Source organism: Mya arenaria, chromosome 17 (assembly GCF_026914265.1).
Source record: "Mya arenaria isolate MELC-2E11 chromosome 17, ASM2691426v1".
Taxonomy (NCBI): domain Eukaryota; kingdom Metazoa; phylum Mollusca; class Bivalvia; order Myida; family Myidae; genus Mya; species Mya arenaria.
In genome coordinates, this window is record NC_069138.1 from 45,824,520 (window position 1) to 45,842,685 (window position 18,166).

An 18,166-nucleotide genomic window follows, 5' to 3' on the forward strand; every position below is an offset into this window, starting at 1 on the left:
TTTTGAAAGAACTAACCATTTAACAGTGGTATGTCAACAAGTGGAACCGTGCTCGTGTGGATTGCCCGTACAGCCGGGAAAACTTGTTGATGCTATCACTGTTTTCGATACTCTAATCCAATTTTACTTTTTGTATTTGTATGCATAAATATGATAACGAACGGCTTTTGTAAATTCTTGCTCCAATATGTGTTCATTTTAACATATATGCTTTTTTTCCAGGTCACAAGCTCATTGGGTTTTTTTTTATATGTTATTCATGTCGGAAGATAGCTTATTGAGCTAATGTTTCTTGTTAACACATACCCGACTTTAAATAAAGATTCGTGTGTCTTGTATCTAATCCCTATAAATCGTTAAATCAGTTCCGTATCATAATTAAATGGCCACCTTGTAGTCATAGTTAAAGGTTATTAACATACATCTACCAAAGCAAATGGGCAATGAGTGTCGAAGACGTCCGGCACATTTATCAGGGAAATACAAACTTATCATTATGCAACCAGCATAGTGTTTTAAATATGATGGCAGAGTGTGACACTCCAGGAACATTTTTCTGTGGAAAATGCATGCTTCAAACATTATTTAGCGTTTGAAACTAGAGTTTGCTTTATGACCCAGCCTATGTTAACTCACCGACTCTCCTGATTTCTGACTGCAGATTTACAAAAATAGATGTACTGATTAATATTATGCACCAGTCAATTGAAACCATGCCCCCCCCCCCAGGTCCGGGGGTATACCGGGGATAGCCGGGGAAATGGGCCGTGTTTTTACGTTTCAGGTGGCCCCGCAGTGCCGGGTGATTCAGGTGGTTTTGTCTTCGCGCAAAATATAGCGGGAAATGGGCCTTACCTAGGGCCCCTGGGTGCTGGGGCATTCGGCGGGGATTTTACCATTTGTTCGTCTCCGCAGGGCGAGGATTTTACCCGGGGATGGCTGGACCGAAAGTCAATGTCCCCGCTATTCCCTGGACCAGGGGGGGGGGGGGCGTGGTTACAATTAACTGGTGCATTACACCCAAGCTTCTAATATTACCTTTCAATCTTCATATGTTTTAAAGCTGAATGATTTAAATAAGCGTTCGGCACATACAGGATTTACTTTTTCTGTTTACATTTTCATCGCATTTTTTGTACTCAAACACCGGATGTAGTCACTTTATCGGGCACATAGTGATTACATTCAACCAATTTTATTTATCTCATAAGAAACGTAACATTTTCTAGCGTTGTTTAATGTTTAGTACGAAAGTGGAACTTTCTTCACAAACATTGTGTAAACACTAGAAATCCCTGTTGTTTCGAGTGCAAATTGGTCAGTTCAATATAAAATATATAGGAAATTTATTTAGCAGTTACTAACGTTATGAATTCTTTTTAAATACTCTTTATCAAAAAATGAAATTAAGGATCATGCCGTTACTGTCGTTCTCTTTTCCTTAATAGACCAGTCCCATAAATAAAGTGCATTTATTGTCATATTTGTGTTAACAAAATACAAAACTAAGTGTACGCAATAAGGTTTTCCGAACGATCATGCACAGTTCCTCATGTAGAAGTCGACGCCGTCCCAGGGCCCGTAATCGCCGGGATTTGTGAGCACCGTGCACGTGTCTAGCTTACACTCCGTGATGTCATGGTTGTACCGAATCGTGACGCAATCGGTTGCTAGGCACTCGTCCATACACATCTGTGGAGTGTAGCTGGGATATACCATACTGAGGGCACAAGATAACGTCATATCCGGATAGATTTGGAACGTCGATCCGTATGGTGAACAACCTGCATTGAATTTAGAAAGTGTTTCTACTTTTAAAATTACAGACATATGAGCCAAATAATCATGTTTTATGTTTTAGAAACGAAACAAGGGATATTCAGTCAGGAAAAACTTCACCAAAAACAACGATTACAACGACATGTTTTCAAAAGAGGTATGCTCATTTTCAGATACATTTTCATTCAGCCGTTTGTTTTGAAATTGCTTTTGACCATTGAAATAAATTATTTACAAATGCTTATAAAAGTATCACAGCCCAAAGCATTTTTACAATTGTATTAATAGTTTGCGTTTATCAAGTGTTGTACATGCTGAAAGCGTTGATTTTAACCCACTTCAATAATGATTTTGCATAGTAAGATAGTTAGGCAATAAAGGGATATTCCCTCGCCTTCGTGCGCAGATCGTGTGAATTGGCGCAACATTTTAGATAAGTCCTTTCTATAGGCTCACAACGTACTTGGTTCGCATGTCTTGGTGGCCGGCCGGAAGCTGTATGCAGGGTTGCATATACACATTCCTCCCAACCCACACTCTACGTGGGGACCATAACAGTCTCCGCTGCTCTCACAAACACCACCGTGATTGGTCGCGCCTATTCAATGGCGGGAAAAAGGATAATTTCGACAAACAGGATAGTGATGAAAACGTAGGTGTTACATTGACGTGCCAAAACATACAAAACCTATGATGTCAGTCAAGAACAAAACCTAAGAGATGGTCAAAACATAGGTTTTAAAGCTGCACTCTCACAGATTGAATGATTTGACAACATTTTTATTTTTTGTCTTGAAACGAGCCAATTTTGCGAAAATCCATGGAAACCAGTTATATACGACTGCTGACAAAAATAGTTCGCAGGTTTTTATATTTAAGTTTAAAAATTGATGTTTTATGCATTTTTCTTAAATCGTTAGCCAAAAAACATTATGTTTTGAACGGAAATATGAAAATCCACGATCTGATTTTTTGTCAGCGATCTTATATCATTGGTTTGCAGATATTTACTCACAAATTTGCTCTTTCCAAGATAAAAAATAAAAAAGATGTAAAAATGGTTTATCTGTGAGAGTGCAGCTTTAAGTGGCAATGTCGTTCATTTTAAGGTTAAGGAGTCTTTTAAATCGCCAAATAAGTACTCACTCAGAGACTGTTTCTAGAAAATAACTCGTTTTCATAAAATAATAATTGCAAAAGGAACTTTATCCTATTTGACGGCACATAATTACAATTTAAACGCGGTGTACACAGAAGACGCAAACGCTATAATTGCTGCACTAAGAGTGTTTTAACACTATTATCATTGGGATGTATTACTTAAATAGTTAGATTTTAGTCTATTGTCAAAGGTACAAAAGACCTTAAAGTGATACTTATCTACACATTTTAAGTTCAAAATATACATGTTTTATTGTGGACTCTTGAAATACCTTTACATTTTTAACATGTCATAAATGTTTTTATTTTGTTCAGACGTAAATATTCCATCTTAATTTAAACACATACCTTCGATACATTTTTGTTTTTTGACGGGTTCGGTGATAAACGCTACCCCGCATGCGCATTTTCCCGCCTGACACGTGGTGTTTTCGATGATACAGTCCAAGTTGCCCGTGCAGACCGACCCAATCAGAACATCTGAAACAAGAGAGAACAGTAGATGGGGTCACCTTTTAATTGTTAACTTACCAGACGTGTCCCAGTTGTTTCCTGTAATACAGTCATAACAACAAATCTTTGTCAATCATCCTATTCTCGTTATGGAGTTATTCATCCACGCACCCGCCGGACGGTTCTATTGTACCATACCATCGTACACTCGCACATCATTTCGTTCGTGTACATGCTTATAATTAACCACCATAATATGATTATGGTTAAAACTTTTATCAATGGAAGACAGTTGTTTTTCACAATAGTTGATGTTTATTTTCATACTGGATTGATTTAAGTTGGTTTAAACAATATTTATTGTAATATAACGTCTCTAAATTAAATATATACATAAAGTTTAATATAAGCAGAATCAATTAATTAACTTTGGTAATACTAGAAAAGGCGACATATAATATAGCACAAGAGCACAACACAAATTGATCATAAAAGAAAGGATATTGAAGCTTCAATGAAGCTCTAAAATTGACCTAAGTTGTATTTGACGTTCTTATTGGTTGAAACGCCAACAAAAATGTCGTTGAACTTAGAACGCTCATACGTTTTAATTATTTTATGTGATGAATGAGTGCAATGTTACTCTTTATAAGAAAATGCTCAGGAAAAGCATGTGTATTACAGTGTAGCATGAAGACACAGGTAATTCTCGTAAGAGGATATTCATGTAAAATACTCAATTCCCATGCTTGAAAAAACCTTACTTGTTAACAGCAACTGCAGTACGATACCAACAGATTAATGAACTTTTGGCTTTGAATAAGTTAGTATCGGGTTGTTTTGTTTTTACAACGACAAAACTTTGTTTTTGTACAGTAACTTATGAATTATTCTCAACAAGATATATACATATATGATTTAAGAAAATAAGTGCAATCACTTGTGCTTAATTCATTTTCACTGCTGCTTGATGATAACAGATTGTTTACGAAACCAAATAAAAACTTCTAAATCAAGTTAAAAATGTTGACATAATGAAGGACCAATCCTTGCCCTTTCTATGGGGTTTTATGATTCAATAAATAATCATCTGGACGTAAAATTTTAAAGAATATTATAATAGATTATACACAATTTAATATCCACTCTGCAGCTGAAATTCAATTTGGGATCCACTATGCAGCAGAAAAAAAGATGTTTTGAATTGAGGCTAAGAATTAGAGAAGTGTTTATTAAAAAATAAGCTGATCAAATAATTCATGAATGGAGTTTTCTTATCTCAATTTTGACATTAACATAATTGCAAAAAGAAGATAATATCATTTGCTGCTTTTTAAACCCATCTTTAATAATGGGAAATCATTTATTTGTTGAGACACATTCGCTATGTAAAGTGTAAAAGCCAGTTGAATGGGATCCTCTTTCACCAGGCACCACGGGGTGTTATCTTCATGACATAGTTGTTTCCTGCCTGTTGTTATATTCTTTGGTCTAAGGATCTCAATGATTTTGCTATTTACAACACCTGATTTGGTCAACCTCCCTTCTTCAAACATAACATTCATCGCCCTTTCGTCCCCGGCAAAGTTAAGTTTGGAATGCCATTTATCTGCGATAAATGAATTTGGTCAGGAGCAGGACGCCTTCAATAGCTTTTGGAAATGATCCAATGATGTTACTTTTGTGAGTCGATGTGGTAAGGTCCATTGGTCGGGAAAGAGTTACCAAACTCCATACTGACCGGCAGAAGGTCTGCATCGTGCATAGCAGATAGTCACAATAAGGACGGCTCCAGTGTTGGTCATCATCGTTTTAACGAATGAATCTCAACAAATAAATATTTTTTATTGAATTATGAATGAGAGTTTATATTTAGAGGCAGTTATTGTTATTCTGTAACCTTTTCCAGTTAAAAACAAAGAACGTTCATTAATTATTTGATATGATGGGTATCTTAGAACATCTCATTTTTTCTAAATATAAATACAAAGCACAAATTCTGAAGTTCCAACCTCTAATTAAATTGTGTGCTATCTATACACTTTCTTTTATTATATCGGTCATCAGTTATAGTTGATAGGTTATTGAAGCATAAAGACAAAATGTCTCACAGGAAAATGATGTTAATCAAAATTGGGGTGGGGAGGGGGGCACAAATTTAACATAATATTGCATTACAGTGACATATTATAGATAAAATTTGCTCCTTTTTTAAAAAAAAAGTATTTTAAAAAATGTGTGAGCCATAAAATCTGTATCATAAATCAATTTATAAAAATTAAGGTTTAATCAAGGTTTGCTAATTAAAACATGGCAATAAATAAGCAGCCTTGACTGCGCCTAGATTGCTATGTACGATATAAACGTTCTCTTGGTTATTGTGGAGCTTGGTTACTCTCTTCGGAGTCATGGCCCTTATAGCTATTACCAGAGTTAAAGCTCTTGTATCAGTCCCGTCATTATTTGTAGTGTCCTGCTAATTTCCATCAAAAACATTTAGCCGGAAAATGCATCTTAAAAGTTTCGACTGAGGACGAGAGGATGAAGAATTCTACATGTCTACTGTTAACAAAATAAAAACTTGTAAATGGCACAACTGATCCGTACGAATATTACAACAGGCAGGAAAACTTCGACCCATTAACAACAGACTGAAGAGGCAAAGATAAAGTACAAACCCTTCGAACCATAACTTGAACACCAACAAAATGGACCTGCAAAACCGGTCTGCAAATATTTAAATACGATGTTTATTCTCGTACCGTCCGCTCAATTAACGGAGCACCTGTAAGTGTGTTTGATGGCAAATTGTGGAGCCCTCAGTGTCTGCTGTCATTTACTGGACTCTCTATTAAAACCTCTTAAATTGGACATGGGATCTTAGCTAATAAATGTACACATGTTAAACAAAACTGAGTGAGGAAAAGTGCTTTCATGATTTGTTTGATTAGCTTGTTGTAAACTGATTTTTTTTTAAATGAAACCATTGGACGTGAAAAATTAAACGTGAGTAAACCTTGTTGGATATTTTTCGGTATTGTTGAGTTGTTTGGAGGTAGCGCTTTACTTATTGATAATTAATTAAACCGAACAATAATGCTGAAGTGTGTTATGTCGTACCGCCTGTAAAATGCGTAAAATGCATTATATCGTCAATACGGTGTTTTCATCAATGTGCCTCAAATTAATTTCAGATCATGAATTAAACAGCCCGGCATTTTGCATCGATTTGTCATATTGAAAGACCATCATTCACTTTTAATCTCAAGCTATATAGCGGATAAGCAGACCGGGTCGGGTTAAATTCAGTTTCGCCACATGTGTCCGGTTGTGCAATCATAAATTCAGATGTTATACAATCTCCCTTGACGAAATCATAAACTCTCTTGCAGTGAAATGGCTCGTAACAAGGGTACGAACGGGCAAATATCGCCTTAAAGGGGCTGTACTCCGTTTGATGAAATAGCGAAAAAAAATGTCGAAAACTGACATAAACTTGGTATCGATGTGTACAATGCATTGATACTTACTAACTGAAGTACCAAATAGTTTACAATTAATTTATTTTTCGCAGTTTTTTCGTATTTTTCTATTAAAAAAGATTACTAGGTATGTCTAGTAGAATTCATTCCTTATGTGTGATTGGCTGGTCGATGTTATCACGTGATATTACCAAGTAAGGTATATAGCTTAAATATTCCGACCGTGTATAGTGGTTATGAAGTGGTTAGTGTGCACTGGTTATGAAATCCTTTCTACGACCATTCGCACTGTACCACTGCCCCTGGCATGTACAGAAGTTGTCAGTTCCTTGCAGAAGTAAAGGCACCTAGTACTGGTTCACCGCCCAGGAAAGGTGTGCGGTGGTTGAACTGTCACTCTGGGACCCTTCAATGTGCTCACGCCGGGACCCGGAGTATAAACTACTAACACCACCACCACCACCGTGTATAGTGAGCCTTCGTAGCACAGTGGATATGACACTGGACTGCAATTTTGGCGACACCGGTTCGAACCCGGCCTCCGACTCGTTTTTTTTTTCATTTTTTTTTTTTTTTTTACAATTATGATGTCAAAGAGTAAAACATTTTAATATATAATTGTCCTGAGGTTCGTTACAGAAAAACACTTTTTGTGCCAATCTGGTGTACAGTCCCTTTAACGGGTTCTCGTAAAGAACTTAAATGTCAAATGAGTGTTTTTATCAGAAGTAGTAAGCCAAGTTGTATGCTCCTTGACGAGAAAGTATATTAAGTGCATTTTGCGGGTTGGCAAGAATCGGCGTATTGAAAGTCTCTTATGCATGAACACAATTGAAACACTGTGTGTATTTTTTTTATTCTCACCCTATAAAAGTATATGTACGATTCATTTAACAAACGCCGAACAAATTTCATTGGATCTGTAGTTTTGCAATATTTTCGCATAACTGACATACTGCGATTGGTTGAAAGCGGTATCATGCTCAACGTGTTAACACTCCAAATTTCAGTAAAATTACCATCGATCAGATGTCTTTATAACTCCTCAACATGTGTAAAAGCGACAAATCTATATATAACAGAAATGTTTCGAACATCCAAAATGGGTTATCCGAAAATTATGCATGAAGATGACAGCATGAGCTTTGTATTGATGTTCACTTTTAAGAAAGACGATATTGCAATAACACTATTTTAGAATCAAACCTGGATGTTTTTTACATTTAACAACGCAAACACAGTCTTGAAAAACACACAGTCTGAACAACCTTTTTTCAAATCTGAACCAACATTTTAGGTTATATTTAGCTATTACTTATTATTATTAATGTTGAAACCCTAATCAAGTGCGGTGTTGTTTTGGCAATACACAGTCATTTGAGTTCGTAACACCGTTAGTAACTTCAGTGTGTATAGGATATACACTCTCAGTGGCTTTGCTATTGCATGGTATGAAACCACTGAGAGCGTGTATCCCATAAAACAGTGTTACTAATAATACCATTACATGGTGTAAAAAAATAATCAAAGCAGCTCCGTGTGGGAATACAAACTCGCCCGAAATCGTGCGGTCGAGTATCATGGTCATTGCCAGCAGAACCTCTTTTCAAAGTTAACATCTAATAGTTGATAATTTATATCAAAGTTTTAGTATTGTGATAGGGGAAATTATACATTGTTCGATCATAATGCTATGCCATGACAGAAATGACGAAAATGACAGAAATCCTAACAGTTTCCATCAGATTGGTTTCAATATTGAAGATCTCGAAGCATTGTCCTAACACAATACTTATCATTCGCAATAAATTTTAGTATTTCCATACAAAGCAATACCTCGAACAAAGTAGACGCTCCCTGTGTCTGGCAACCCACATACGGTGGTGAGTACTGAAGCTGCGCCCCGACAAGACTTAGTCACGTGGTTAAAGAAGAAACTGTTACATCCGGGTAACCGTTCACACAAAACTGCGCAGCGCGATGGGTTGCCCACCTGTCCGAGATGAGTGCTCCCAGGGGGGTCGCATGCTAAATCCTGAAAGTCGTGGTTCCTGCGGAAAGTCTGTGACATATGGAGCTGTGATAGAACTCCTGAGAAAAAGGCAATGAAATATAACATCACGTTCATTACTAAAATTGTCTGGCTAACAGTCCAATATGCCATCGTTTCTGTGGCCGGCGTCTGCGGCTGATCTGTTATCGACTTTAAACTGTTTCTAAAGTTAAGTAGCAGTTTAATAGGGTAGTGTTAAAGGGAGAGTATCCGTTTCCCTTCTGCGTTGATTGCAAAATATAGGAAATGAAACATATCAAAACATTGCAAATCATTTTTTTGTATTTGTTTTTATATTTTATTTAACGTCACTAATTTTTAACCATTCATGTATTTGTGTATATGACTCTCTAGTAGAAACTGCATATTCTTATAACACATTATATTATATTCTGGGCGTGGTAACATAGCACTGTATAATTTAAAGAAAAATAAACAATACATGAATAGAGTTAACTGTAAAAGTTAATATTGGACATGTAATACAAAAGTCAACAGGGGTTACAAAGAAAACGTCAACGATACCTGATCGTATTTATACGAACTGTACTGATCTCACAGACATTGTTTTATATCGTCGTTATCGCTAACAGATTGCACACAAATCAATAACTCAGATATTACTAACGATTTATCATAGACTAATTCAAAAAAAAGAACTAATATTTTCAGGCTTTGATCTGGTGGAATCTATATCAGAATTGCTCACTCAAACATCGGGTATACCACAATGGTGCAAATTGAGACCATTATTGCGTTTTATTATTATCAATAGCATTGCGTGCTGTAGTGATAACATGAATATGGACCTGATTGCAGGTTGATCATCACTGCATGATGCCGGCTTTAGTTGAGCAAACAAATGCACATAAGCTTCAATACATTCTGAATCCCATTGAAGAATGGTGTAAGGCAAAAAATACGTCTTTGCATCCTACTAAATCGAAAATCGAAATTTGAAGATGTACTCTTACTCTCAAATATTAAGATTTACCGAAATTAATACAATTGTTTTAATGTACCAAAAACGATGAATACATGTCAAAAACAATGGTTCTTATGAAGGATACCGTGTTTAATTTGAAAGCAGGGTGCAGATTACACGATAATTCTACCTTATATGACGATAATAGATCACAGTAATGCACCAGTCAATTGTAACCACGGCCCCCAGGTCCGGGGGTATACCGGGGATAGCCGGGGAAATGGGCCGTGTTTTTACCTTTCAGGTGGCCCCGCAGTGCCGGGTGAATGCGGTGGTTTTGTCTTCGCACAAAATATAGCGGGGAATGGGCCTTACCTAGGCTACCTGGGGTGCAGGGGCATTTGGCGGGAATTTGACCATCAGTTCGTCCCCGCAGGGCGGGGATTTTACCCGGGGTTGGCTGGACCGAAAGTCAAAGTCCCCGCTATTCCACGGACCTGGGAGGGGCATGGTTACAATTGACTAGTGCATAAATACTTAAGCATTCGCCAATCATTTAATATATTTGCGTTTTCAGCTATTAAATTTGATACATTTAATCATTGAATTTTAATATATTTCGAAAATTCTTACATTTGATCTTTGTCAGATTACCTCGTTTGTGTGTTTTTGACATTGGTAAGCTGTCCAATCGAGCTAATATCAATTTGTATGATGATAATTGATTATTAAAAACAACAACAACGATGCATAGTAAGCGAAAACAAGCAGTTGACATTGCATTGTTGCGAGTTGTTATCTTTATTAAGAATTGTTCGGATAAGAGTGAGGTTTGTGCACATAAACTGATTTAAAACCCAAGTAAATTTACATTTACTTACCGTTCCAAGGCGGTACCTAACAATTCTTGATAAACATACCAATTAATATATATAAAGTATGTATGCACTGTGCTGTTTATAGAGTTATGTGCTGTTCTATGTTTCTTGTTTGTGAATTTGTGTTCTATGTCTTTGGCGTTTGCCCATTGCCACTAAACCGGGTTTATGTTTAAACTTTTTGCTACTGAGCATGTTTCTGTAGCTTTTTGCATATATATTGTGCTTGACACCATTGTGAGACAGAGTGAACCATTACTCATTAACACTATTAATGAAATATATTCCGGGAATTTAAGCCGCGAAGGAGAGGAATTCATCAACAGTCTAGCAAGGCCACTTCAACAGAATGTTTTTGATGAAACAATTAGACTATTTTCTAGAAATGATCTTGTTGATGACTTTAATAGACAAGCCCTGCTGGACTTTCCAGGACGGCTGTACGAGTTTAAGTCGAATGACTCAGGAAAGCTTTCTGAGCTTCAAAAACTTACAGCACCACACTGCCTGTGGTTAAAGATAGGCTCACCAGTTATACTCTTGAGAAACCTCACGGACACACTAGTAAACGGTACTCGTGGTGAAGTCTATGACATCGAAGTAGATGGGCCTGTTGTGGAATTTCCAGGATGTACTTTTAAAGTTCCAAAGGTTAAATTCACAGGTAGGAAAAAATAGTAGTTCATAAATAATTTAATCATTGCCTAATACATGTGCATGTACATGTAAACACAAACGTCTAGGTGTTTTTATAATCATACAAACATTACATGGCTGTTAAAGCAATAAGCAATAAGCAATAAGATGCCACATTTGGACAAGATAATAAATTTATATGAATTGCATCATGCATTATCTAGAGTGCAAAAGTACCAACCAGATCAACCTTATGTAATACAAAATCATTTTAGCTTGTTAACAACTTATTTAAAACATTCTCGAGTCCGCTTCCTGGGTCAGCAGTACTGATCGAGTGTCTATATGAGAGGCCAAAAGAACGTTCCCCGGCCGGGGATCGGTCCCGGGACCACATGTTCAGGATTCCGACACTCTACATCTGAGCCATCCTAACATGGGATACATGCAGTCTTTCAACAAACAACATAAAAGAATCAAAATAATCCACACATGAATACAATGTATTGGTATTGCAGAAGTTGTTCAAAGTAAACAGTAGTTATATTGCTTTTCATCTAATCATTTACAGTAAATACAATGTACATGTAGATAATATATTCGTAATGGAAGCAAATACTGTTTACATTTCGGTATTCAGGCCTTAGATGAATAGAGAGACCTGGCAAAGCGGACACAGTACCCACTTAAACCTGCATTTGCGTTGACTATGCATAAAGCCCAAGGAATGACATTATCAGTATGTCAGTATGAGAATCTTTACTCATGAATGCATTCATAAATTCATAGAATCATGTATTAAGTGTCTGAAAATTAATCAGTAATGTTTTTTTAATTAATCACTCAATTAAGAATCAAAACTTGATTTAAATCAAATATCAAGTTGTATTTAATCTTTTTGCTTCCAAAAACTACATTATAGACTGGATCTACATTTTGCTTTGGTGCATTTACATGTATGTAACTGTTTGGTGCATTTACATGTATGTAACTGAAGAAACAAGATACAAATTCAATCGCAATTAACACTGTAGCATTGGGTACAATAATGTAGATGAAAATGCCTAACTATCTAGCTTTACAAATGAAACAATGGCAGCTCAATGCAAACACTCATTAGATGGTGGCTCAATGCAAGCACGCATTACATGGCGGCTGAATGCAAACACTCTTTAGATGGCGGCTCAATGCAAACACTCTTTAGATGGCAGCTCAATGCAAACACTCTTTAGATTGCGGCTCAATGCAAACACTCTTTAGATGGCGGCTCAATGCAAACACTCTTTAGATGGCGGCTCAATGTAAACACTCTTTAGATGTTTTAAATGGCGCAATAAAATTACATGTATTAGAAAGTACCTCAGTATTAATTTCATTTTTTCAGAGACATGAGAACAATGAAATTTACATAAATAAGAATATATACAAATTCAGTCATTACATAGCTTTGTGGCACATTAATGAAGATGTATGCAGTTCTTTAGCCTACACGATATATATGTATGTTGCACTCTCCCGGGAAAAAGTCTAGTTCTGGGCTGAGGGTTGTTAACTTCCATCGGCGTTATGTCATCCCCTCTCCAACAGAAGTGTTTGAGTTCATGACGGGGACCGGAATAGACCCCTCCTTGGATCTGTCATGCTGCCGGATGCCCATTTGGTACGCAGCTATCTCAATTTGGAAAAGTTCAAATGTTTAATACCTAGGATGTTGTTAAATTACAACTATTTATTGGTACTACATGCTACTTATTGAAAATTTCCCTTGAAAACATTGTACAATTATTTTTGTCTAACCCACTTTCCTTATGATTGAAGTTATTCACTGGCACAGCAAGTGATGAGGTGCACATTTGTAATTGAAATAACTGGAGTTAAGGGTGCAATATCATTAACAATTCAAATTATATATCAGAATTAAGACTATTTCAATATCATATATTTACTATATATATATTAATTATATTTAGCTAATGAAACTGCATGTATTATGAAACTTATAAATATATGTGTTAATAATTGCTGCTAACCTTATTCCTACTGAATGTTTACATGTATTCTCAGTACATTTCAAAGAATTTCTGTACGTAATAATGTGCTTGATACAAACATATTTATGTTCTAAATTTTTGTCCCAGTATAGGATCTGCACAATATGTCAGATAGTACTGGTACATAATTAAACAAAGTCTTATCCGAAATTTAAGGTGTTTGTTTTATAAACTAAAATCATAAAAGTTATATTTATAGGATAGAAATTCATTGTACTTAAAAGTATATATTAACATTAAATAAATTCTGCAGAGCTGATTTGATGAATAATCCTTACCTTTCAAAGTCGCATGACCTTTATTCGCTTAAAGGGAGGTCCATCATGTGGCTGCGTCAATGGACGTTTCTTCTTAGGGGGAAGCGAGGCAACTGCTGTCTGACATGGTCCGGCGTTAGACTTTCTGGAGGTCACATGTTGTCCAACAACGATGCTGTTGACTGTATGCCGGTACTGTGGTGCATTTGGGTTTGTGTTTGCCCCTTTGTATGTAGATCGTTGTTGGTTGAAGATGTTTTTCAATCACATCTGAATTAACTAAGCCTGGAGTCACACACACTTTAATTGTTCAAAGGCAAAACCTGATTGTTAAATAGCAGAAATCCCCTTAAGCAGGCCTGGATGTCCTCGTGGCATTGCTTTGACATTAGACGTTTGCTTTTTTTATCAACATATTATTTACAGATTTTTCTCAGTTTAAAAACCAGTCAGCAATACATTCTATATCCTTCAATCTTTTATCATTATTATTGTCAATTTGTCGCATGTTTTGAAAAATGAAATAAGTGTTGATGTATTTTCTTAAAGTTCTATCGCGCCATTCAAAACATATCCTCTTTGACCTAAATCACTTTTGTGTTGTTTCAATACGTGTAACATTTCTGAAGAGCATCTTTAGCTAGATTTTTTTGCATTTTCAATCGGTTGTCTGAAAATAGATGGTCATTTATGAGTTTTCTATGTAGCTGCAAACAATTATGTTGGTCCAATTTATAGCAGTCTACAAATATTTGCCACTTGATAGTAGTACTGTTTGAAAGTTTAAGCATCCTTGTGGCTCTTTTGAAAATTCCACTTTTCAAAGTGTTATTTCTTCTTCTTTTTATACAGTGTGATACATCCATGATAAAAACAACATTAAAAAGTGCAGTTTTTTTTCAAATGAAGTTATATTTTGTTTTATCATTGGTTCCTACACATAAATGCATAAACGATCTGTTTGAAATTGCCCCATCCATGCACGTATAGAGGGTTTTGAGCCCAAATGTCCATACCGCCTCCCAGAAAGTTCTGATGCCTGGACTCCCTTAGTGAAAAATAGGCTATTGGGAATCTGAAACCAGTGATTCCAAGGAACAAGAGTTGGAGGATGTGCGTACCTAGTTGTTTGTCACTAGTGCCTGTTCTAATGGTGTGGCAATGGTCGCCCTCCACTCCATTGACCGTAAAACCGACCAGTTCTATCACATCCCCTTCCTTGCTGATTTGAATGTCATTGTCGGAATGAATGAACATTTCATCAAATATTAAGCTCCAATTCTGCTCACCTCAGGGATTGTTTGCCTTTCAGCCTCCTCCTTCATCTAATTTATCATATCATCATTTATGATGGGGGGGGGTTGCTTGACACTATTTTTATAAAGCATGGGCGTAGTCGCAGATGGCAGTAATATAGTTTTCGAAAGTTGCCTGTATGTCTTGGGGCTTTAGTTGTACAGCTGAATGCATGCCACTGAAGGATTTGGACCAGCGCCAACGACAAGGATGCCTTTTTGAATTAGTTAATTGTTCTTAAAAGAAATCAACAATGTGTGGATCAGCATCCTGAAGAAGATTTTTAATACTTTCAACTTCATCTGTTCCCGTTGTTTCACATGGTTCAGTAGTATTTCAGGTGTTAATGTTTTCCTTGTTTTGGCCTTTATTCTTCAATGCCATTTTCTGGCATGTAATGCATGTATTTGAGCGATGGGCGATTATTAAAACTTTCTTGAATAACATTGAACGCACAATTTTACAAACTTCATCATTATCATGTTTAGTCCAATTTTCAATAAAATGAAATCTGGTTAAAGTTGTTTGTTGTGTCACCTTACAACCTGAGCAGAGAGTAAGTTTAGTCCCAATTGTGCACAATACTGCAACACTTTCTTTTTCAAGTTTGTATGTATTGTCAATTTTGAAAGTATTGAGGTTCACAGATTTTCCAGAAATGTTCTGCTCCAATGTGCTGTCTTTGTTGAAAGTTATTTCTTTTACAACTTTGTTACCATTTTATGTGGAATCACTATCTATGCAGCACACTGCTCTATCCTTGTTGATGCTTCTTACTTTAGCAGTTAATGGAAACATTTCTGTGATATCTATCAGAGAATAATCATCTGATCTTGGCTGGAGTGCTTTAAGTGGTGTCAATTTAAGTCTAATATAAACAGTTTCATTGGCAGAACATTAAGACCAGGCAAAACGGTGGTCTTAGTAGCGGAACTTAACTGTTATTGTATATATACTGTTTTATTTATCATTTTCTTTAGGAATTCAACGGTTGGTTAAGCATCTTCGGGTTCAAGCCATTGCCTGAAAACGATTCTTTGGAAGAAAGTGACCACAACAATAACTTAGTTATAATCAGTATTTGCTGATCATTCGGAAAATCGTCATTGGATTATTGCGACAATATGACTACATGTTAATTCGAGTCCTAGTACTTAACAACGGAGACGTCAAGCAATCCAGTATGCGCAGATTTTGATGCGGGATAATGAAATCATAACAATTTTTACGTCTACCTTGTTTATATCGGTCTCATCTTAATTGAAAAAGGTGTTACCGCGGATATTAGAAAGGGTTATTTTATAATTCGTAATGCTGTTTTGAAATTTCATAAATCAATTTTTGCACTCATGCTCGATATTATTTATTGTTTTTTAATTGCTGTTTTTTTCGGGTTTTTTAATAAATGCATAGCCGAACCATTGCGGTCGAATTTCGACTACTGTATAAAGTCTTATTCCAGATATTTTGCGTACTTGCTAATCTATACGTACCGTGCTAAGAGGTACCCATGCTTTAAAAAATATTCAGAGAGAGATTACCTCTGATATAAAAAATCAATAGCAAAGAGGTTACCCGTGTCGCTGTGAAACCGAAAGTAGGGCGTTTAATTGAATTTTACATATATTTTTGACAATTTATTGCAATTTGTATGAACATGATATACACATGAATGCATGTAATATGTATGGTGTGTACATAATTAAACCAGTGGTTGATTTAAGTCCGTAGAACATAGAGAGGCGATGGTCGAGGCAAGACATATCGATATTGTGTAGCTTATTGTCGAGTTGCAATGATTGGAAAATGGGCACATTAAAAAAAAGACATAGCTATAACATTCTAGTGTTCCGTGGTATACTTCTTTTGCACATGACATACCTCCTTTCACTAGAATGAACATTAACTGGATTGTTGTCCATCGCCGTTTTGTTTTCAGCAGAAAATGACCGGTGCATGTGCAAAAGGGGTACCGTTTCAGTAGATTTCGCAAAGAGGGCACCGATATGGATACGCACTGTGTACTTGATATTGTTTGGAAGTGAAGATTCTTTCGATGACGTGAATCAAGGAATTTGCTAAAAAATACTGGAACAAAAAGCAGAATTGTTTTCAAAGTCAGAGAGAAAGGTGGTTCACCGTGAAGTCACAAGTGCATTTAAGGCAAGAGTCAGATATGTTGCCGGATATTGTATAGCTTCCCTGAGAAAGAAGTATTTAAAAATGAAGAAGTCTTCAACAGGAGCAGGCATTGATAAATACGATAATGCAAAGACATGCATGCACTCAAAGAAGATGAGTATTTTTTTAAGTCAATGACATCAGACCCATACTCCCTGATCGATGCCAAAATTTGTCTCGTTCTTTGACAAATGTAAAAGATGGTTTATTTATATTTTGTACTCATCTCACAGAGAAAGTTTAAACGCTTCTTACACATAAAATGCTATCATCTGCAGGTAAATTTATGCAATGTTCTTGTTTTAATGAACTTTCATCAAATATTAAACTGTTTGAGAATTTAACAGTATTGTGTGCATAGAACTATCCCAGGCAAGTTATTGTGGCTTAGAACCATCTTTGCAAATTGGAGATTTGTTGGACCAAATGACTCTCATGTCCAGTCAAATTGTTAAGGTACATGATGAACTTGTAGCTAAATTTCTGATGGTATTTTTGGACAATTTCGCAGACTTAAAAAACTCTATGAAAATAGAGAAAACACTCGCACATAGAGAGCAAATAAAGATTTCAAAATCAAAAAAATCTGATCAAGCCAAACCAATGCCAGGATCATCGTCGGGAAACGGAGCATATCCAAGAAGATTCTGAAGAATCTGTCATATGACCTCTCTGCGAGGCTGACCATAATAGGGATGAATGAATTACTTAGTATGTGCGACATTTGTGAATGTTGGATTCATAGGTCATGTGCAGGTTTGAAAAAAACCAACAAAATGGAAAAAGGTATCCTCTGAAGGAGCTCATTGGAGTAGTAAAATATGTTCGCCACAGGGTAAAAGCAGAAAATCTGGTAAATCCAGTAAATGTTCCAAAGTTTGAAAAGTTAAACACTAAACATGTGTTGATTGCTAAACATACCGGTATACAATATCCAGTACACGCGATTGGAGTGTTGATTAATGAAAACGCTTCTTACATCTAGGGATTTACCGAGGAATTACGCAATCAAGA

The 18,166-nt window shown here is 36.2% G+C and overlaps 1 protein-coding gene across 1 annotated transcript; it reads right to left on the bottom strand.

The window, feature by feature from the left end:
- Nucleotides 1–1,536: 1,536 nt before the first annotated feature.
- Nucleotides 1,537–8,981, bottom strand: LOC128223545 (uncharacterized). Its single transcript, XM_052932821.1, has 4 exons — nt 8,712–8,981; nt 3,289–3,420; nt 2,243–2,377; nt 1,537–1,784 (listed from the first exon to the last, which is right to left on the bottom strand). The coding sequence occupies exons 1-4, from the start codon at nt 8,944–8,946 to the stop codon at nt 1,537–1,539; spliced, it is 750 nt and encodes a 249-aa protein (XP_052788781.1). The 5' UTR covers nt 8,947–8,981.
- Between the last annotated feature and the right edge of the window lie 9,185 nt (nt 8,982–18,166).